Source organism: Leptonychotes weddellii, chromosome 10 (assembly GCF_054177405.1).
Source record: "Leptonychotes weddellii isolate Sample4059 chromosome 10, ASM5417740v2, whole genome shotgun sequence".
Classification (NCBI taxonomy): Eukaryota; Metazoa; Chordata; class Mammalia; order Carnivora; family Phocidae; genus Leptonychotes; species Leptonychotes weddellii.
Genome location: NC_138378.1, coordinates 76,902,777 through 76,924,866, shown reverse-complemented (window position 1 = coordinate 76,924,866; position 22,090 = coordinate 76,902,777). Strand labels below are relative to the sequence as shown.

At 52.8% G+C, this 22,090-nt stretch overlaps 1 protein-coding gene across 22 annotated transcripts in view; it reads right to left on the bottom strand.

Annotated features, from left to right (window-relative positions):
- Positions 1-2,362: 2,362 nt before the first annotated feature.
- DYSF (dysferlin) overlaps positions 2,363-22,090 on the bottom strand; it is a 204,938-nt gene continuing 185,210 nt past the window's right edge. For all 22 annotated transcript variants that reach the window (XM_081833664.1, XM_006727994.3, XM_081833669.1 and 19 more), the window contains 8 exons: positions 21,864-21,952; positions 21,503-21,598; positions 20,870-21,011; positions 16,412-16,511; positions 11,867-12,045; positions 10,347-10,456; positions 8,873-9,020; positions 2,363-5,198 (listed from right to left, as the gene is read on the bottom strand). In XM_081833664.1, the coding sequence (XP_081689790.1) occupies positions 5,160-5,198; positions 8,873-9,020; positions 10,347-10,456; positions 11,867-12,045; positions 16,412-16,511; positions 20,870-21,011; positions 21,503-21,598; positions 21,864-21,952 (903 nt within the window). In that variant the 3' untranslated portion in view covers positions 2,363-5,159. The remainder of the gene's footprint in view (positions 5,199-8,872; positions 9,021-10,346; positions 10,457-11,866; positions 12,046-16,411; positions 16,512-20,869; positions 21,012-21,502; positions 21,599-21,863; positions 21,953-22,090) is intronic.

Here is a 22,090-nt window from a genome sequence, read left to right as displayed (position 1 = left end):
TGTTTCCAGTTGAATAAGCCTGAGAGCCAGTGGGGAGGGCAGAAGGGAGCCGGCTCTGGCCCCTGGAGGAATGACGAGCCAGCGGAGGACATGCTCCAGCAGTTGGGTGAGGTGCTGGTCTCTTTCCTGTCCCCACTGCCACAGTCTTCCAGCTCACCCGTCTCTGCCTCTGGCCCTCACCATGAATCTGTCTCTCCCTACATCTGTCTCATCTGTTGTCTCTCTTTTACACACACACATACATTATACACACACACACGCACACACACACACACACACACCATGGAAAACCAAGACCAAAACGAAGGCAGAGAAACGGGATGAAACCCCCACCGGGCCAAGCCACAGGGAATAGGAGCTGCAGCCGGATGGCCCCGAGGAATGCACAGCAGCGAATGGGAAAAGGGGGAGAGGGAAGCTCCGGATTGTCACGTCAGTAGCTCAGCCGCCATTTAAGGACAAGCACATCAGGCCGAACCCGGCCCTCCCCCGGTTCTCTTCGGCAAGCAGGAAACGTTTCCTGGGCTGTCCCTGTGTCCGTCAGGGGATGCCCACCTGGCTCCTCTGGAAATCCCATAATCCCACATTTATGAAACACGTGGAGAGAGGATTGAGACACATTTGGGTTCCCTGGAGGTGGAGGCCAAATGCGGAGGGGGGTGTGGGCCCAGGGGCAGGCCAGGGCTGTGCTTACAGCTCTTTCTGTCTGTCCACCCTCCCTGTCACCCTTCCTGGGCTATGTGGAGAAATGGTGTGTCCATGTATGCGTGTGTGAGCATGTGTGTGCACGCATATACACAGAGCGCCTCTCTCAAAAGCACCATCAGAGAAAAATAAAGGCAGGGAGCTGAGTATTCTGGATACAGAAGGCTTATCAAGTTTTACTGAACCATTTTTAACAGATGAGAGTTATTCTCCACCTTGCAGCAAGAAGGGATCTCAAACGTTGAGAACTATCTGAATGTCAGAACATAAAAACCCATTTTGAAATGACTCTGAGGCCCTGGCTATTTAAAGAGAACTTTCCATGAAATGCTCAGTAAAGTCCCTTCTGTGAAGGAAGCAGACATCTCATTAAGAACTGTGATGCGATTTCAGCCCTGGAGGCGCAGACTGAGGGTGGGGGGAGGCCGAGAGAATCAAGTCCCCCGGTTTTCCGCAGTGGCTGCTCGCACCAGAGCCCATCAGGGGAAACACCCCAGAAGAAGGGCCGGGCGGTGACCTGAGTGATGGGCAGAGGCCGGGTCTGCCCAGGGTTCAGCTCCGCAGAGCACAGGGAGAGACTGCAAATGGCAAGAGAAAGGCAAGCAAGGCGTGGCCTCTGGAGGAGCCCTGTGCCAGGATGGTTGACCTCCCGCCTGAGGACGGTGGAGACGCAGGCCGGGTTCAGTTCCACTGCTTGTGGACAACGGGTCAGGGAGCGGAGAGGAGGAGGACTGAAGGAACGATACTTGGGTTTCCACGAGGCCGGTGCTGGTGGTCTGACTGCAAGGGCAAGTGATGGGAATGGGACGAGAAGGAGATGGGTTCAGGGAGATTCGAGAGCCAGAATCTGGCATCTGGTCGTGTCTTGGATAAGGGGGAAGAGGAAGTAAGGTTCATGGATGCCTCCCACACATCCAGTGCCAGGGACCGAGGGTACGGAGGGAAGAGCGGAGCAGGAGCTGTTTCCATGAGGTGGAGGACGGAGATGATGAGTGGGAGGGCCGGGTCGAGCTTGCGGCGCCTGTGAATTACCCCCGGCAGAGACCGCGGGGGGCAGACGGTGGATGACGTGGCTACAGCGCGGAGCGGAAAGGGGGCGAGATGTAATCAAGATGTGGCAATCGAAGCCACAGGGACACATGAGGTTGCCCAGGAGGCGTGCAGTGGAAGAAGAACAGGGGCCCGGGGCGAGAGCTTGGGGAACACTGTAGACCGACAGAGGATGGCTGGAAAGAGAGGAGGAAAGGCGGACCGCTGCGAGCTCATGGAAGCCGACAACTGAAAGCGTATCACGAAGCAGAGGAACATCCGGGGCCACCGGCTGCTGCTGAGAGGCTGGAAGGGCAAGTGGTGAGAGCTTTAACAACCGGGGCAAGACGGGGCGCCGGTGTGAATGAGAAAAAGGAGCCCCTGCCTCAAGGTAGTTTACATCTATGAGAAAACTATCGTAACACACTGATTTTATTGGAACAAAACACTTTACTGCCATCTGTAGGAAAATTGTTACAATAAATAATAAACGCATGACGTCTTAGATGTGGTGCTTGCACAGGGGAGCCCTGGCTATTGGCAGTGCAGTAGAAGAGTGCTCAGCAGAGCACAGAATTTACCAGTGAGCACGCTGCGAGCTGTGGGTAGCACACTACACAATCAAAGATGGCTTAAACAGTAAGGACTTTATTTAAAAAATAATAATAATACTAAGGAATTTATGACCCCGTGTAACAAGACAACCAGAAGTTGGGACAGCTCCAGAGTGGGTTCTTTCTCGACAGCTTCATGGAGAACCAGGTCCTTGCCATCCTCTCTGTGTGCTGGCTTTCTTCCTCAAGCTTGTCCCCTCATGATCACAAGATGCCTGCCATAGCTCCGGTCATTACATGTTTCCACAAACAAGATTCAAAGGCAGAAGATGACGATGTGCCTCCTTGCGTGTCCTTTGTTATTGGACATAAAGTTTCCTAGCAACTTTCCCAGCTGCTTCCCAACCCCCTACCCCCCCACCCCCCGCCCATAACCACCACCACCACCTTCCCCTCAGGTCTCACTGATCATAAACGAGTCACCTGCGTCTCCCTAAACCAAATCACGGGCATCACCGTGATTGGTTTGATCTAAGAAGACATCCCCCCCGGGAGCGGGGGCGGGGCTTCTCTCTGGGCACTTGGCCGTGGTGAAAGCTGAACAGCCCCAGGATCCTTTCAGCAAGGAGGAAGAGAGAAGAGTCTGCCGCAGGCATAGAATCAGACCACTGTGGGTGGAGGAGTGAGGGTGAGGTAAAGACCAGATCTTTAAGCAGGGTAAGGAAGCAGAGTGACAGAGTGACGGAGTCACAAGAAATCCCAAAATTGTGGGGTGGGGGATAAGGTCACAGCCAAAGGTCCAGCAGCACAGGGAGACACAAATGCAGACGATGCTTTCTAGAACTTTGTGAAGGGAGGAGAGACACCATCACCAGGGAGACATGGAGGACAGGAAGGGTATTGTGACTGTGCACTAAATCTGTCTGGACTCTCTTGTCTGAAACTGACTTCATGCATGGTACCAGCAGTCATAAAGCCAGACAACTGAGATTTATCCCAGTTGGAAGTATCTCCTATCGCACCCCACCCCATTCCCAGCCCTAGCCAATCGCTCCCCCGGGGCCCATCAAGTCTAATTTTCAGTATCTCTAGAATCCACTATCTCTATGCCAGAGTTTCTCAATAGCAACAGGAACAGTGTTTTGGACTAGATAGTTAATTGGGGAAGGCGGGGGCTGTTCTATGCCTTGAAGGATGTTTAGCAGCTGCTGGATGCCAGGAGCACCCTCACCAGCCGCCCCCCTCCAGCCAGGACAATCAACGACATCTCCGGGCACTGCCAAATAGGCCTTGAGGGGTACAGCTGCCTCTGGTTGAGAACCACTGCCCGGGGCCCACACAGAAATTCTTATAGATATTTGAACTCATTTCTGGCTTTGGCCAGTCTTCACATACTCTGTTCCATTTTCTTTCCCACTCTCTGCCCTTGACCCTGTAATCCCTGCTCATCCATCACTGCATTGTAATTGCCTATCTATCTATCTTCCTCTCCCACTCAGTGGTGAGATGTGGGAGGGCAGGAACCATCTTTAAAAACCAATGTTTATCTTGATCGACATTGTATCTCTAGAGCCTAGCACTTTGCCTGGTACACACACACACACACACACACACATTTCTTTAATGAATGAAAAGCATGAATGAATTAATGAAGGAATGACTCCTGCCCTGCCTTTCAGATCTTGCCCAGCTGGATATTGAGGGCCACTTCCATCTTGAACCTCTCCCAAAGAGAAAATCACTCTGTGAAGCATAGTTCACCCAAAAGGGTCCAGGCCATCAGCCCTGTGCCATTCACCCCAGTCTGCCAATCAGGTGAGACAAGGCAGGGCCGCAGTCTGGGTCCCAGAGTGCAGGGAAGAGCCAAGTGCCCTGGAAGGATCACGCTGAGGCCTTGGGGCCTGGGCCAGGGGAGCAGGCTCACAGCGGGAAATAGGAGAAGCCCTCCTGGGGAACAGGAGAGGAGGCGGCCAGTGCTGCGCTCCAGAGTTCCAGCCCCTCAGGCGAGAGAAGCAGAGGCCTCTGTTTTGGAAACACGATGTTTTCACGCTCTTTGCTTTTTCTCTAAGTACGTTCCTGCTGCCCCCATAGATTAAGCCTGATTCCTGCAGGAGAAGACAGACCCGCAGCTAATGCTAAGCTTCAGACCACAAGAAAATGGTGTGTTTGTGCAGACCAGATCTTTAAGCAGGGTAAGGAAGCAGAGTGACAGAGTGACGGAGTCACAAGAAATCCCAAAATTGTGGGGTGGGGGTCACAGCCAAAGGTCCAGCAGCCCTCCCTGCCTGGAGAGTTCCTGGCCCAACCCTTTCCATGGTGCTCCACTTGGATAAAGTGGACCGTCTTCCTGGGCGTGGTCAAAGAAAGCAGAAGGTACAGTAACCACCCGCCTAAGCAAAGCGCAGCCTGGGAAAGGAAGAGGAGAAGCCTCAGGGAGGAGGGAGAGGGAGGAGGGGAATGTTCTCCAGGACCAGACACCAAACCTCAAAGCCCACGCACCCCGACCAGTCTTGTCAAAGGATAAAGTTCCACTCAGAATGCCGAGCCAGAGATGGCCCCCGCCCGACTCACAGCCCAGCGAGCCAGACACAGCTGTCCTCTACACAACCCCACCTCACTCAGGCACTACGGGGACACACACACCAACATGGCCCTGTGGTTCAAACTGTTTTATACTGAAATACATATGGGCTGATCCAAAAAGGGTTAGGTCGGGGGCAAAAGAAATGATGAAACGAGGGTGATCCCAGGACTCAATGTCACCAGCTCTTGGAGTGTGTGCCAGTCTGTCTGCTGGCTGGTGAGGCCTGGAGGTCTGGAGGAGCTCGGCTAAGCTGGGTGGAGAAGGCAGCCAGTCATGGGCCAGAGTCCTCAGCTGAAGGGCTTCACCAGCTTCATGGCCGCATAGTTCTGGAGGGAGGGAAGAGGCAGGGACACATGATGACAGCTGCCAGGGGGGCGAGAGCTAGGAAAGGAGGCTCACCTACTCAACCACCTGCCTCCACCTTACCCACACCACCCCCCACACCACTCTCAGCTCAACACCCCACTTCCCGGGGCTCTCGCCAACCACACAAGCCCACACCCTCCTTGCACTCCGTGCAAACTCTGCTTGCACCCTCCAACCTGGGGCCATGGTGCCTGAGTGGCTCAGTCTTCTCCCCTACCAACCCAAGACCCACTTCCGTGCTCCAGCCACCTGCCAAGAGGACTCTGATCATCCAGGGCCTGGTCAGGGGCAGGCCTGTCCTGCCCTCTTCCATCAGACAGGTGGCCTGAAGGCATGGCCATGATTCTCCCCAGCCCCTCCCATATACCCCCACATGGGAACCCACATGGGTTCATTGGCCACCACACTCCCATCCAGCCAACAGACAGAGAAGGCTGAGGGGAGGGGTGTATGGGGATGACCTACCATGCAGGTCAGCCCCAGAGATGGGTCACCCCTGATTAAGCCCTGCCTGCTGCAGGACTGACAGGAATCTCCCCTCCCCACTCCTCCCACCCCCCCCCAAAAAAACCATGAAAACACATACAACACAACACAAGGCTCCTAATTGGGACAGTATGTTCCCCAGCGCCGGCCCGGGAAAGCCAACTCTGGAAACAAAGCCGCCGCTCCTTCCCCGCCAGATCGCCTCCTGCCTCCCCACGCTGGCCCTGCTCCCGGCTGGCTCTCGGGGGGAGCTGGGAGGAATCAGACAGGCTGCCCTCCATGTCCCCCTCCCAGGGCAATTTCCAAGAGGGTGGGAAGTTAGGCCAACTGGAGGGGAGCAGCCCTGGCTTTGGGCCCCTCTCTTTCAGACCCTCGGCCCCCAAGGCCTAAAAGCCAGGTGAGGGTGTAGGACCCACCAGGTGATCGGGCGACTTGGCTGGAGGGGAGCAGGATTTGCCTAGGTAGTAGCAAAGACCTATAAATAGACAAGGTCTGCAGCCTCAGGCCTGTGCTGCCCCTCTAGCCCTGGCCCCCCTCACCTAGGATCTGGCTCTCACAGCACCTCTGGGAGAGGGAAGGCAGAGTTGGTAGTTTAAAGAGGACAATTTCCAGCAGGACTCAAGGAGAGTAATGCCGCAGCTGGGGGACAAGACAGGGGAGGGGCTCTGAGCAGGGCTATTGGTCTAAGAGCTCCTCTGTTCCTGCCCACAGGGCCTGGGGCTAAGGCTGCCCAGAGGGGAGGAAGGACAGCCAGCTGGCAGTGACTGGAAATCTTCCCCTCTCTCTCCTGGCCAGGGAGCAGGCCCTCCTTCCCCGGGCCCCTGAAGGCCTGGCCTGCTACCCCAGTGCCTGGCAGGGCAGGGCCCAGCTGGCCAGGAGCTGGAGCTAGTCACAGAATGGGCAGTGGTGACACTTGGGACCCGCCCCTGCCCTCTCCTTAGCTCTTCAGGAGAAGGCTGGTTTGATGTCCGGCACCTGCAGGGAAGGCAAAAGAGCTCCCCTAACCACAGTGCTAGTCCCAGCGGGTCCCAAACCCCTTCTCATGTGGGCGGGAGAGCCTCGCCAAGGTCACAGGGGAAGTCACTGGCAGAGCCCGAGCCTAGCCGACACCTGACTCCAAGCACAGAGCTCCGTCCTGCACAGCGGCGATTCGCAAACCTCAATGTGCCCAGTGCAGGTTCTCCTCCACAGACCTAGGGCCAGACCAGGACTCTGCATTTCTAACCAGCCCCCTGCTGCTGCCCCGCAGACCACCTCCCTGAGGAGCAAGGGTCTGTGCCAGCTCTCCTCTCCCTAAACTCCTCCGGCCCGGGCCTCGGGATGGAGCACTGAGCAGTACCCTGGCCCTCGTTCACCCGCTTCGCTGTGTCTCCCGGGAACCACGCTCCCCAGTGGCACAGAGCTCATCACCCTCATCCCCGCCACACTCCCTCACCTCCCAGACATACACCCTGTGCTTAATGAAGCCCTCGCCTGAACTGAGTGGCAGCCAGATATACCCAAAATGAGAGGACGAGAGCCGGAGGACAGGCTGGCGAGGGGAACCATGCCTCCCCGACCAGGCAACCCAGGCCTGCCCCGGTGCGGGGAGACACGGAGCCCGAGTCTGGATGCCAGGGTGCCACATGGCACGTGCGCTCCATGGGCCCGTATCGGTGATTTTGTGATTTTGTCTTCCTTTGCTTCAAGAGAGCCCCCCAAGCTGCACATGTTGCAGGTAGGTCCCTACCACCTGGACCCTCCTTAGTCCACAACCAGAGTTAGCCAATTAGCCGTGACTCCTCCCGGAACACGTTTCAGCATGGCTCTCCAAGTGACCACAGCCGGCTTAGAGGGCCTGGCTGCAGCCGGACACATCAGCCATCCTGGCTCTAGACCCTCCTTTGTCACTTATGGTCCAGAGAGTAGCTGGGGCCTGGATGGCCCGGCCAGACAGTCTCCCTGCTATTCCTCACAGTCCATGATGTGAGGGACTGAAGGGGAGGGCTTTGGGGTTTTAACTGCAGGAGATGCGCGCTGCTCATATAAGTCCTCGCCGGCCACAGTGGGAGAGAGCGCTCCATCCTCCTTCTCCTCCTGGAGGATTCACAAAGCAAAGAGCACACCGACCCGTAAAGGTAATTCCCAGAGCAGACTGCCTGCTGTGGGGACCGTGCTCTTGGCCGGCAGCCTGGTGCTGAGCAGGACTGAGGCCCACAGAGGCCAGAACCCAGGACCAGGAGCTGTGCAGATTGCTGTGCAGCCCTGAGCCAGCCCCTTCCCTTCACTGAGTGTCCGTTTCTTTGCCATTAGAAACCAGGTGACATGGGGTTGATCATGCCATTCTCTCTACTTTTATATCAATTTGAAATTCGCATATGAGAAAGTTTTTTAAAAATTTAAAGAACGTTAAAAATCAGGAATCAGCCTGGGAACACTTCAAGGTCTGAAGTTCCAGAGACACGGTGGGGTGGGGGCTGGAGCATCGTTGGGGCTCCCTGATGAGCTGTGAGGGCCGGGGAAGCACAGACAGGGAACAGAGGCCCTGTTACTCCTCCCTGGGAGGGGCCCAGTGGAGCGGGGAGGGGGGGGTTGAAGCAACCCTCAATAGAGTGGCCCTCCGAGGCTCCTTCCCCGGGCGTCAGCTGGCTTCCTACCAGCACCACCAACGTGCCCTGGTGAGAGGCTCCCGGGCCCACCTCCTGCCCTCCCACACCGTCCCCCATACCCACCCCACTGCAGGAGGCAGGACACACCCCATCAAGGTCCTCAGGCAATCACTGAGAGACCCTCTCCCAGCACCAGGACATCCCTTCCTCTGGACCTCAGCAGGTGCCATTCTTATAAACAGGGGGCCTTCCCCTCTGCTCTGCCATCCACACCTACCTTTCCCTTCCAGACCGGCTTCCACATGCTCCTTCAAGAAGGTTCCCCTGCCCACCCCTGCCCAAGGGGCCTCACCTTCTGCCAATGTGGATTACAGAGTCTAGGGGCTTGCTGAGGACAGCTACATCTCTCTGTTGAAGGCAAAAACTCAGCCGCCCCATGCCCCCTGGACGAGGAGTAGGACTTCGTCCCAAGGCCAGGGCTTTGTCTCTACCACACTGGGGACTCTCCAGAGTAGGGGCTCCATCTCCCTCATCAGACCAGGGGCTCCTCCAAGACTCACCGGGAAGGAATAGAGGAAGATGCCCAAGAACAGCAGTAGGATGAAGAGAATGATGAAGAGGATGATGACGCACCGGAACCGCCGCCACAGGATGAACTTCACAGTCTTGTACGGAGAGGTGAACCAGAGGAAGGAGGTGTCAGGGCGCCTGGAAGTGAGACCCCAGAGCTCAGCAGGGCACCCCCTACCCGCGCTGCCTTCTCCAAACCCTGCTCCCAAACCGCCCTGGCCCTCCACAGTTGGCCCCAGGAGCCCCAGCCCTTGTCCTCTGCGTTCCCTTGTTCTCTGAGCCTCTGCCGCAGCGAGAGCCTTGCCTGGGCTGCCCTCCTCCTCTCAGTGCCGCCAAGCCCTAGGCACCCTCCGAGACCTGGTTCTCAGCCACCAGCTCCCCTTCCTGACCCAGAACTTAATCACAGACTAGCGATGTGGGAGCGGGGCAGAGGCTCGAGAGGCTGCCATATGAGGTGAGCTACGGCGCCCTGAGCCCCAGCTAAGCCAAACCACCTGCCTAGATGCACAGGGCTGCTCCATGGTCAGGGAAGGATGGTGGGAAGTGAACCCAGCAAGCTGACTGTCTCTCACTCACAGCCGAGAACCTCAAAACCTTCCCCTAGCTCATCTGCCAACTCAAAGAGCGTGCAGGGCGTCGTGTCTCAATAATGGCTGTTTTAACACTGGAGTGCACGTCACTGGGTGTACTGGGTCTCTCTTGTCTTTGCACCCAGATCCCAACATCCTTGGGCAGGGACGCCTCTCAGAGCCCCAGGCACTGGGGATCTCGCCGAGATAAACGGCCCGTCTGCGCCAAGTATGACCCGAGCCGGGCTGTGGGGAGGGACCCAGCAAACGCAGCTCTCACTGCTGCCCCCACAGCCATCCTCCTGCCCCCAGTAACTGCCCTCAAGGCCTCAACATCCACTGGATTGGTCTATATCTTTTAGGGGCCTAGGACGTAGGGAAGACAGGGATTCACGGATGGCCAAATTACGGCTGGAAGGCCATTTGAAAGCCAAATGGACACCACAGGTGAGCCACAGAAGGCAGCTTGGTCAAGGCAAAAACCTTCATTGGGCTCCAGAGCCAATCAGAACAGGTGTGAGAATTCCAGCTTCACTTTCCCAGCGGAATGACCTTATTTAACTTTGCTGACACATTGTTTCCTCATCTGTAAAATGGGGATAATAACAACCCAGCAGGGAAGGTTCCATACCATGACATATATATGGCACGTGACCATGTGCTCAGCACACAACCAACACCGACCCAACAGCCCCTGCTTCTCAAATTTAGCTGAGGAGTGCTCCCCATCATGATGCTTGTCATCTGACCCGAACTTACCATGTGGCTTTGGACAAGTCACGTCCCCCTCTGAGTCATGTGGGCCTTGTGACCTCTGCATGGCTATGCAATGGGTGCCTCCTGGACCACCCCTCCCAGCCCCCTGGGCATCAGGGGTCAAGGGCTGGGCACTAACCTTGGGTCCTCAAGCTTGGGGTTCATGTTGGGTTCATCCCGGCCCTGGCCAGCAGGCCGCTCCTCATGCTCACTCTCTGCTACGATCTCCAAGGTCATTTCCAGCTTGCCCTGAGGGGACAGAGGGGACCTGGTCAGGTGCACAAAGGCTCTGCCCCGTGGCTTGGAGAGGAATCTGGCCAGAACAGACATGAGAGCCACTTTATTATTTTTTTTAAAGATATAGGGTTGTTCAATCACAAAAGCACTACTGCTCCTTGTAGACCATTTAGAAGCTACAGAAATGTCTAAGGGAGAACATCAGCCATACTTCTACTATGTAGAGATGAGCACCATTCATATTTTTATGTACTAGAGCTATTTTCCTCTGCAAGTATATGCAATATGTCACTGTGTCTATATCATTCTAGAGCTTCCTTCTTTCACTTAGAAGTATTTTATGTTTCACTATACAACTATATATTCTTTAAAGGTTGCTTTTTAATGGCTGTAAAATGTTCTATGGGATGGTTGACCATAATTTATTTAGTAAAACACTTATTTTGGTTCATTTAGATTGTTTCCAACTCTTTGATGTTATAAACAATGCTGCAAAAAAACACCCCAGAGACTACATTTTTAATTGCGTCTGTTTATTTCTTTAGGAGAGATTTTTAAAAGTGGGATGACAGAGTCCAAGGGCATAAATACTGTTAAATCCCTGGCTATATATTACCAAATTGCTTCCCTAAATGGTAAAACCATTAGCCCTCCCAGCAGAAGTAAACGAGGGGTCTGCCTCTGAGTCTTCACCAGCAATGAGCATTTAGGGTTTTTTTTTTTAATGTCTAATTTAATAGGCAAAAATGTTTCCACATTTAAAATGATTCCTTTAATTACTAGGGGGAATGAACCTTTTTAAATGTTTAACGGCCATTTGTACTTCTTTTGTGTATTACCTATGCATGTCCTTTGCTGGTTTTTCTTTTGAGGTGCTAGTATTTCTTAATAAGTGTTAAAATTCCTTCTACAACAAGGGTATTTTATTTCAAGGTCCACTTTAGGGGCTGGCCGGCCACCTGCACATTCTCAGTAAACTGTCCAGAATTCACTTCCTCTCCAGAGGAAGGAAGGACAGTTCTCCACGGTGTCATGGTACCCCTGAGCAGACCTCTGGGCCAGGACAGCAGTAAAAGGATGGTCCCTGAAAAGATCCTGCTCCAATGGGAGAGGCACTCCCCGGTCCTCCATTGGAAGCCCTGCCCAGAGGGGAGCTCAGGACACAGATCTCTGGAGGTCAAGTAGGAGAGCATAAATTACACAGGGCCTGAGGGAGGTAAGGCTCTTTCCATTTAAATAGGCTTCCTGGGATGCAAGCCTCAAGGAGCCAGAAGGCTGGGAACTGGAAGAGAACCATGACAGTACCTTGGAAGACAGGGAGAGGCAGGGCAGGAGAGAAGGAGGGCGCCAGATTTGTACCCAGTGATTTCTAAGGAAGAAGCTAGTCTGGTGCCTGCACCAGGCTGGAGGGAGCCCACTTACCGCCAGGATCTTCTTCTCACCCTCTTCTGCCATGCAGGGCCACCAGCCTTTCATTGTTTTCTGTTCAAAAAGGGACACGAACCACTCCGGGTGGAGAGTGTCATCCAGCTGGTCCAAGGAGCACTTCTCGGCTGTCTTGGCAGGCTTGGGCATGCGGTTGAGATCCAACTGCAAGGAGCCTGCAGCAGAGAGGGGTTCTTTGGCTGAGGGTTTCTCGATTCCTGCCAGCCTGGGGCTACCCTGGGGCTGGACAGTTTCAAGAAAAACTGTCACCTCCTCCTCTTGGATCTATGCGCTTAGCCATGGGTCATATCCCACAAACTCTTCATTTCCCCCACCCATCGCCTCTCGTTCCACACAGCTGCCCATCCAACTCCTCACGCATCCATATGCTCAATAATCTACTCTTACTCGTTCACCCTTCACAGAGCTTCCCACGTACTCAACTTCAGTTTACGTTGTACAAATCCATTCATTCACCCATTGTCTACATCCATCCTTCCATCCATCCATTTTTTAAATTGCTTTTATTGTGGTAAAATATATATAACATAAAATTTGTCACTTTAACCATTTTAAATGCATAATCGAATGGCGTTAATTACATTCACAACATCATACAACCAATCACCACTACCTATTTCCAAAACTTTTCATCCCCCCAAACAGAAACTCTGTACCCATTAAGCAATAACTCCCCTTTCCCCCCTCCTCTCAGTCCCTGAGATACTCTAATCTCCTTTCTGTCTCTACAAATTTGCCTATTCTAGATATTCCATAGAGGTGGCATCATAAAATATTTGTCCTTTTGTGTCTGGCTTATTTCACGTAGCACGCTTCCCAGGTTCATCCATGTTGAAGTACATATTAGTGCTTCATTCCTTTTTATAGCTGAATGCTATTCCATGGGATGGATAGACCACATTTTGTTTATCCATTCATCTGTCAATGGGACACTTGAGTTGTGTCCACCTTTTGACTAATGTGAATCATGCTGCAGTGAACACTGGTGTGCAAGTGTCTCAGTCTCAGTTTTCAATTCTTTTGGGTACAGGATTAGAATTGCTAGGTCATCTGGTAATTTCTGTATTGGTTTTTTTTTGAGGACCTGCCAAACTGTTTTCCACAGCAGCTGCACCATTTTACATTCACACCAGCATGTCTGAGGCTTCCAATTTCTCCACATCCTCTCTAACACTTGTTGTTTTCTGTTTTCTGCTTTTGTTTTTTTTAGAGCCATCCTAATACATGTGAAGTCATATCTCACTGTGATTCATCCGGCCATTTTTCCATCTGCCCGCCTAGTTCTCCAAGCAGCCATCTTTCTATACTATTTATCTACTCATCCATTTAATCCATCATCTCCCTGTAATATAGCTCCATCTACATGGTTGAACCATATGAAAATGGTATTCAACTGTCTTTGACCTATAAAAACAGCAATTTCATGTGGTTTCACCTAATCCAATCACAACAACATGATGAAATCAATGCGATTGGAGCATAACTTGCTGAAGGGATTACATGAGAGAGATAAATCTAAAAAATGTTTTCTGAGGCCAAATTAAAGAAATTCTTGAATACCATGCAAAAGAGATTAGATTTTTTTCAGTGTGGAATGCTCAGTTACTGTAAGTATCCACCAGTGGGATCTATTTTTCTAGTTTTCTTTCTTTCCACTCATCCATTTATTCCTCCACTTACCCATCTGCTGTGATCTATCTCCGTCCCTCCATAGCTGCCATTTGTTGAGAACTACACCTATCCATTAATCAGGCTATTATTCTATCCATCCACTTGTTCAATTCTGTATGAGCGTTCATCTATCTATCCACCCGCCCACATGTCTCTCCATCCCTCAAGTGTAGATGAGTGTTTGTTTCCCATTTTAAATATGGTCCTAATATAACATTAAGAAAAATCAGGATATTAAACCGTATGTGTGTGTGTGTATACACAAAATTATCCCAGTATGATCTACATAAAAGACTGTAAGGAAACATTGTATAATCTCTGGATTGGCAAGATGATAGATCTTATTTATTACTTTTTTTTAAAGTAATAAATATTTTAAAAAAGCAAAATATGTCATTAAAAACACATTATGAAGAAGAAAAAAGAAGCCTTATGAAGTTAAAAGTAGTTTTAATGGTTTTATTTTTATTTTTAAAAACAAAAGATGAGCCCATTTTGCTTTTTTTGAACAGTTTTCTCATTCAGTAAAAATGCAGCTTTCTTCGTTTTTCTTTTTAAAATTAATTTTCTGAAGTCTCACCTCATAAAGAAAAGGTTGATAGAATGATGCCAAAAAAAAAAACCCGTTAAGTCTGTAAGCAAAAAAAGACTCCATAAAAAAATTAAAAAGCAGTTGAAAAAATTGGAGGAATTATTTGTAATGTGTCCTTACTAGGCAAAGCGCTCTGAAAATCAAAAATCAAAGACGAACAAGATGAACAAAACCATGAAAATAAAATCCCACCAATAATACGGAAATAAGTATATTTTCAAAGTTCCACCTCACAAGTAATGAAGAGATGCAAACAAAAATTAAAATGAGGTGTCAGATAGGCAATTTAAAAAAAAAAAAGGTAACACTGGTAGCAAAAGTGATTCAAAAAGGGCACAGGTGGGAATAAAATGTAAATGTAAAAATGCAAAACCTTTCTAGAGAGCAACTGAACAAAATATTTCCAAAACCACGAAAATGTACAAAGACTCTAAAAATCTACTTACAGTTCAGGAAAGATATACACAAAGGATTCAGAGATGTGTGCCTAAGGGTATCACTCACATTGGAAGATCCAAAGGTGAGCTGAGGACCCACCAAGAGAAGATTAGTTAGGCAGAATAGGGCCCAGCGACAGGCAGGAGTTAAGTATTATGATGCAGATATAAACATGGGCAGGTAACTAGCAACAGAAAGGATATGCTTGAAATATTAAGTTTTCCCCAAAAATCAGGATATAAAACATATGTGTGATAAAGTTCATTTTGCTATATACATGCCATATATGTAGGTATGATTATATGTGTGTAAATACACATATAACATACATGTGTTTGCTTATATATGAAATTATACGTGTGAACATAGGAGTGGAGGTTATCTCTGGGTAGTGAAATTTTAACACATAAGCAAAGCAAGGCACTGTTGATCTGTATTTTCCAATTTTCTACAGGAATTATGTGTTGCAGGAGAATCAGTAAAATAACAAAAGTCCAATTGGATGCCATGATTTTGACAGCCTGCATCTTTTCCAGTGCCGTCCTCTGAATGTGGGTGACCAGGCAGGGAGCTGCAGGGGCGGGCTGACCTCCTCCTCATCCCTGCTGGAGCGGCTCCTCTGAACGCCCCCTGCAGGGGCCCAAGGGCTCAGCAAAGATCAGCTCACCTTTCTGCAATCCAGGGCCAGCCAAAAAGGGCTCCAGTGTTCCATCCAGAGCCACCCTGCTCCCAAGTAGCAGAGTGGGCCAAGAATCAGGACTCCTGATGCCCCAGGCTCCCTTTCTCACAAGGTCCACTTTTTTTTTTAATTGAATTAAAACTCTCATCGCATAAAATGTACCAATTTAACCATTTCAAAGTGTAAAACTCAGTGGCTTTTAGTATATTGAGAGTTGTGCCAGCACCAGTTCTATCTAATTCCAGAACATTGTCATCACTCCCAAAAGAAGCCCCATACCCATTAGCAGTCATTCTCACTCCCCTCCTCCCAACACCTGGCAACCACCAGGCCACTTTCTGTCTCTGGATTTGCCTACTGCAGACGATTCATGTAATGGGAGCATACAATCTTAGTCCTTTTGTGACTGGCTTCTTTCACTTAGCATGTTTCCAAGGTTCATCCACATTGTAGCATGGATCCGTATTTCCTTTCTTTCTGTGGCTGAATAATATCTAATCGTACAGCTAGACCACACTTTCTGGGGAACTCTCAGAGTTGTGACAGGGCTATTACTCACAGTCCCACCTGCTGGCCCCGTACAACCATCCTCCTCGCCCCACATCTCACCCTGTCTTTACCACATCCTCCAGCCCAGCACTCCCTGCTCCCAGCTCGGGTTTCTGCACACTTCTCCCCCACCAGAATCCTGCCTGGGGGCCTGGAGGATGGAGCCACAGTGGCTCGTTCACTCATCACTCAGACACAAGCGTGAGGACTGACGAGAGCCCCTCACTTACTGGGCCCGGCTGCCCAGTCTAGACAGGGGTGCAGGTGGGGGCATCCGGTCAAGGGTGAGGCCAGACAGTCGGTGACATTGAGCTCATGCTTGCCCCGCCTTTGACCTGTGCCTTCCTTTCTTCTTGACCTGACTGCTACCATCCATGTAGCCTGGCGTTCCATACCACCTCCACTGACAGGCCCTCAGGCACCCCTCTGTGTCCCAGACCATACTCAGCACCAGGGAGCAGTGACCCTGAGCTCCCTGAGGACGGAGAGTAGGACCACTCCACCTGCCAGCTTTCCTAAGAACGGCATATGCACACACGCACACAAGCGGGGGCTCTGGGTCAACCCCCAGTGCGCCGGAAACAGTGCTCACCCAGAAAGTCATCAAAGGAGAACTTGTCGTTGTCCCAGATCTGAAATACCACTCGGGCTGGGATTTTGCTCTCAGTCTTGTCCAGCCTCCAGAAAGCATCCTGGCCCAGAGGAGGAAGCAGGGAAGCAAGATTAGAGAGGCTGGAGGGCTGCCCGGAGGAGGCAATGAATGGGACATCTCTTAGGGACTTGCCAGCACCAGGTCTTGGCAGGAAGATTGCTAAGATACCAACAGACGGTGTTCAAGGACCCAGGAAGGAACCATGCAGGCTGACTTCACGTGACGTAGCTCCTTGAAGCCTCCCAGTGCCATGGGCGGAGGTTTCATTCCCATTGTACAGATGATGAAACAGAGACTTGGAGAAGTTAAGAATTTGCCCAAGATCTGGCAGCTAATAATAATAATATTAATCTGCACTTCCTCTGTTCTAGCCCTTTGCCACTCTGAGCTCATTTATGCTTCCAACAACCTATAAGGGAGATGTTGTCCTTAGAGCTGAGGAAGCCAGAGCAAGGAACCTGTCTGAGTCAGGCTGCTGAGAAGTGGTGAGCTGGGGTTCAAACACAGGCAGGCCGTCAGGTTCCAGAGTCCCGCTCTCACCTCTAAATCCTGCTTTGCCCCTGTGCTCTTGAGGAATGGGTAGGCTGGCTGGGAACCTGGGGGCCCCCACCCCACCCTAGCTGTCACCGGAAGGATCCCCCTGACACACTGCCGTAAGGGGCGACAGTAACCCCACCTCCTTCCTTGCCACGGCCACCCACCCCATCTTTATCTCCAAGAGCTTGCCCTGGGGCAAATCAAAAGCCCCCAGTGCTGGGAAGTTCTCCACCCTCCTGCTCTCCCTACCCCGCCTCCCTGAGACCACTCAGCCTGGACCAGCATTATCATGGACCTCTTCCCACAGAAGCCTCCTAGAGCAGCTGAGGGATAAGGACAGGCATCCTGCGGCCTGGGTTCACCCCTGAATCCAGCCACGCTCAACTCAAAGGACTGTCTGTGAGGCTTTTCCGCTCATGCTTGTTCTCTGCCCTCAGCTGTAGCTTTTCCTGAGTGAGTAGTAAGGACAGGAACCATTATGACGATCCTGCAGACACTGAGGACCAGATCCTGAGTGTGCCAGGTCACAGCAGGGCCCAGAACCAGTCTCAGGGTACAGACTCTACCGGGAGTCCGGGAGAACTGCTGATCACAGAGGGTTTGCCTGCCCCTGGGTGCCCTGTACCCGCAGTCTTGCTGCCCAGCCGGGGCTATGCCTCTTGTCTGGCCACCCCCGGTCACGCAGACCCACAGAGCTCCTGGACCAAAAACCATGCCCTGTGAGGAACGGTCACCTTGCAAAGCACACACCACTGCAGCCTGGACCGCTGCCTGATTTGGCGAGGGGCTCGGGCCCCCAGCTGGCCCCCATCTGGTGCCTCCCCTCTTCCGGGCCCCAGCCCTCCTGCAGGTGCCTCCCTTCTCTGGCGGGGCTTTTATGGCCAGCTCCGCAGGCCCGCCTGCACAGGCCGCCAGCATCCTCCATTCCTCTGGCCGGCCCGGTTTATGGGCTCAGTAATGAGCCAGAGGTTCAAACGGCCCCTGGTGGGAGCAGCTGCGCTGGGGCTCCAGCCTGGGGAATGGCCCCCCAGGTCCCAGGCGCTCATTACGCTCCCGGTCTGGGCCCTTTTACTAGCTGTTTATTTGCAGGGTGGGTGCCTGACGCGCAGGCAGGCCCCAGTGGGTGTGCTGGGCTCCAGGTGGGGAGCCAGGCCGGGGCAACCAGCGGTGGTTCAAAGCAGCTGGATGAAAGGAGACCCTTGTGCTTTATGACAGTCTCGTCTGGTTAATGGGGTCCCCGGAGGGCCTGCCTGCCAGAGGCCCCGAACCCCTCGGCAGAAGGCTGGCTCTGTGGGCAGGACTGGGGAGCCCAGAGGCTGTGCGGTACCCCCGCACCATCTCACTCCCAGACTCAGTCCTTTGGCCCAGACCAGCTCATTGGTGCCCCACTGTGGGCACAGCTTCACCTGCCTCCTAGGCCCCTTCTCCCACAGAGGGACCCACTGGCTCTTCCTGGCTCAAGCCAGATCCTCCCTCACTCCCCTGGTTGACTTCAGAGCCTCCTCTTCCTCTTCTGACCTCCTCCACCCCTCCCTTCAGCTACCTTCTCCTGGAGCATGGCACCCCACCGTATTCCACTGCCCCTGCCCTTCCCACGGGGCGTGGGGGGCCTTTCCTGGACTCCCTGACTCCTCTTCCTTCTCTCCTCCCCCCCCCCCCGCCGCCCCCGCAGCCCTGCTGGGCTTCTCATTCTTCCCGGGCTAGCCCCAGCCTAGGGGCTATTCCACGGTGGGCCAGCCTGATTCTCTTCTTCCTTGCCAGTGCTTATGACGGAGAGAAGGAACTCCTCCATTGCTAGAATGGAACCACCTCAAATTGTTAACCAGCAGCTCCAGCTGGGTCCTCAGCACTTCCAGCATCTCAGCTGACCTCAGCATCATGATTGGCTCTCTCTCCCTCCCCCTGTGCCTTTTTCTCCCACTCTCTCCCCCTTCGCTCCCTCACTCAGCATAATGGCTTCTTCCAGCCTTTTCCATTTGTCTCAATTCACCTGCCACAGTGCCAGGAGATTCTCTCTTCCTACTTTGTAGAAAAAACAGAGCCTCTGCTTCCTGTGCCTCCTCGCCCACATCCCCACGTGTCACAGTGAAGGGGGTAGTCCCGCCTCCCATTTAAGCAGGCCCCTCGGCATCTCTCAGCCTCGGTTTCCCATCCTTGTCCGGCATGCCAAGCACAGAAGACAGGATGCCTGAGCCCTCCCGGCCCCATTCCCGGCCCCTACTCCCCCTCTGTCCACAGCAAAGAGATGCAGTGTGTGTTTGATTTGGAGCTCTTCCCCAACAAATGCAACATTTGCTTTGTTATGGAAACAACTCGTGATAGACAAATACACTGGGCAAATGCAAACAAGATTAAACCTACAAAGAGGCTAGGCTTTCCTTGACTGCACAGAACCCAAGGCTATTGCTAAATTCTGCCTTCTGGCAGGCACTATGCGACAATGGGTGAAAGCATGCATTTAACCTTGTTTAACCCTATTTTCTTTCTTTCTTTTTTTTTTTTAAAGATTTTATTTATTTATTTGAGAGAGAGAGAGAGAGAGCATGAGAGGGGGAGGGTCAGAGGGAGAAGCAGACTCCCCGCCGAGCAGGGAGCCTGATGCGGGACTCGATCCTGGGACTCCAGGATCATGACCTGAGCCGAAGGCAGTCGCTTAACCAACTGAGCCACCCAGGCGCCCCAACCCTATTTTCTTTCATTTGATGGTTTTAGACTGTTCACTGGAACATTCTGGTTTCTCTAAAATGCAGAGGATCCTGTGTGTTGGGCTGGGCAAGGGTCATGAGGGAAGGATGAAATGAAGAGAGCCAAGAAGACCTCGGCAGCGCCCAGGAAGTACGTTCTATATTTCCCTTCTTGAAGCCACTCAACCATTCAGAAAAGAAGGCGTCGCAGAAGCTTGGCGGCTTTAAGCCTTGTGCCACCTCAGGAAGGAAATCGGAGCAGTGGAACCGAAATGCCAGAGAGGCATTCACTTTGTCCAGTAGAGAGCACCTCTGGGTGGGATGCAGGTGGACAGAAGCTCCAACAGAGGCACTCTCTGCCTCCAGCCAGCCCAGCTCTGAGGCCTCCCTGTGCTCTGGGGGCTCTCTCCAAGGGCAGGTGCAGCGCCACCAGGAAGGAGGCTGCCTGCCTCAGGCTCTGCCTACTGCAGGAGAAAAGAATTTACCATCCAGATGAGACCTCAATGAGGAGCTGCTGAGACACAGAGAGCTGAGGTCCCGGGACCCGCCTCCAACCCCTGGCTGTTGCACCAGGTCCCCCAGGGACCTGCAGCTCGCAGTGAGGTCAGGGAGGGAGGAGGACAATGGCTTCCGGCCTGGAAGGCCTGAGCTGCGCCCAGTAAGTGTCCAGCTTGGACAGTGACCACAGGCACCAGACACAGAAATGTGGGGAACAATGTCACACGAGGGACTTAGCTAAGCAACCCCAATCCTGTGGACAACCCATCCACAGGTGAGGCCAGCCCTCTGGAGAAGCTCTCCCTATGGGGTGTGGCCCCACTGCCCCTTCCATAGCCACGCTGGGTGTCCCTACGAATGTTCTTCCCACTCTGACCCTGCGACCCTTCCTGCCGCTTGGTTTGTCTGGGGTTGGGAGGAGGGCGCAGTAGTTAGAATCTGGACCGAGCTACAGATGGGGCCTGTGGCACTGGTGGGGGGTGGTTGGGGGGGGGTAGCAATGCTAATGATGGCAGTAATGGGAGAGGTGGCAGACGTGGAGGCGGGGAGACAGGTCACAGGGCTATGGCCATGGGGATTCCAACATCCGGGGGCACTGGTGAGGTGTGACAATGGCAGGGCAGTGATACCCACAACAGAAAGCCCTGGGACTAGGCCACTGGGGATGGCCCGCGCTCACCTTTTTAGAGACAGTGCAGACTTGCTCAGCAGGCAGGTAGTCAAAGGGGAAAATGAACCTCCAATTAAAGTTGCCTTCGCCTCCCAGGGACCGATAATGCACATCCGTCTTTTGCTTGTGCTCTTCAAAGCCAACCATCCAACTAGATAACATTTTAGAGAACATGTCTAATTAAGGCTTCCACCACAATATGCACCCCCAACTTAGGCAAATGAGGAATTAAGAAGGTAAATGCACTTGGTAAAGGATAAAGCAAAAACAATCCCCCAGAAATCTCTGCAAAGTACCAATGTTTTAATTTTAAAACATTCTAACTTCTCTCTTGAGGGACATCCTCAAACCTTCTAAGTTCAACCCAAAGATTTGTGTAGAAGAAATTGGTGGGAGAAGGACTCACCAAAGGCAGGGACCAGCCCCATAAGGCCCTCCTTCCTTTCTCCCTCCCTCCCTTCCCTACACTGGAGCTCCCCCATTCCACCACCCCAGAGGCGCTCTCTGCCTCCAGCCAGCCCAGCTCTGAGGCCTCCCTGTGCTCTGGGGGCTCTCCCCAAGGGCAGGTGTAGCGCCCCCAGAAGGAGGGAGCAGGCCAACACCATGGGGCTGGAATAGGTGAGAAGGCGGATGCCTCCCTACCCTTTCACGTAAATATCACTCATCTTCTCCCCCGTGATGCTGAGGTCATCCAGGATCACGTCCTTTGTGTTCCAGATAATACCCCGCAGGAAAAACCTGTGGAGAAGAAGGGCTCAAGTCTACGTGGATTTCCCAGCAAAGGGTGGGCCATCTTTGACTGAGAAGCCAAGAGGTTGGCTCACCCAACAAGACCCCGATGCTTGCCTGGCTGGGCACTTAGCCAGGCCCACACAAGAGCGATGCCCTCTGGCCCAAGTGGCCCAACAAGTGGCCCAAGAGTGACCTCCAGGTCCCACCCACAGCGAACTGCAACCATCCCGCCACTCTGCTCAGCTCCAAGCCTCTGACTGGGGTAAGTCACCTTCTGGCTCTCCGTGGGGTGATGTTGAAGGGAGGTCCAGGCCGCCCCAGGGCCTTGGGAAATAGGTCGATCCACATCTGCAGCTTCCCCTGGGGAGACATAACCCCGTTCTCTCCCCACCTTTTTCATTCCACCAACACCTATCAACTACCTGCTCTGTGCCACACAGGTGGGGCCCAGGAAGAAGAACACCCAGGCCCTGCCCCAGAGAGCGCCCCCCCCCCCCC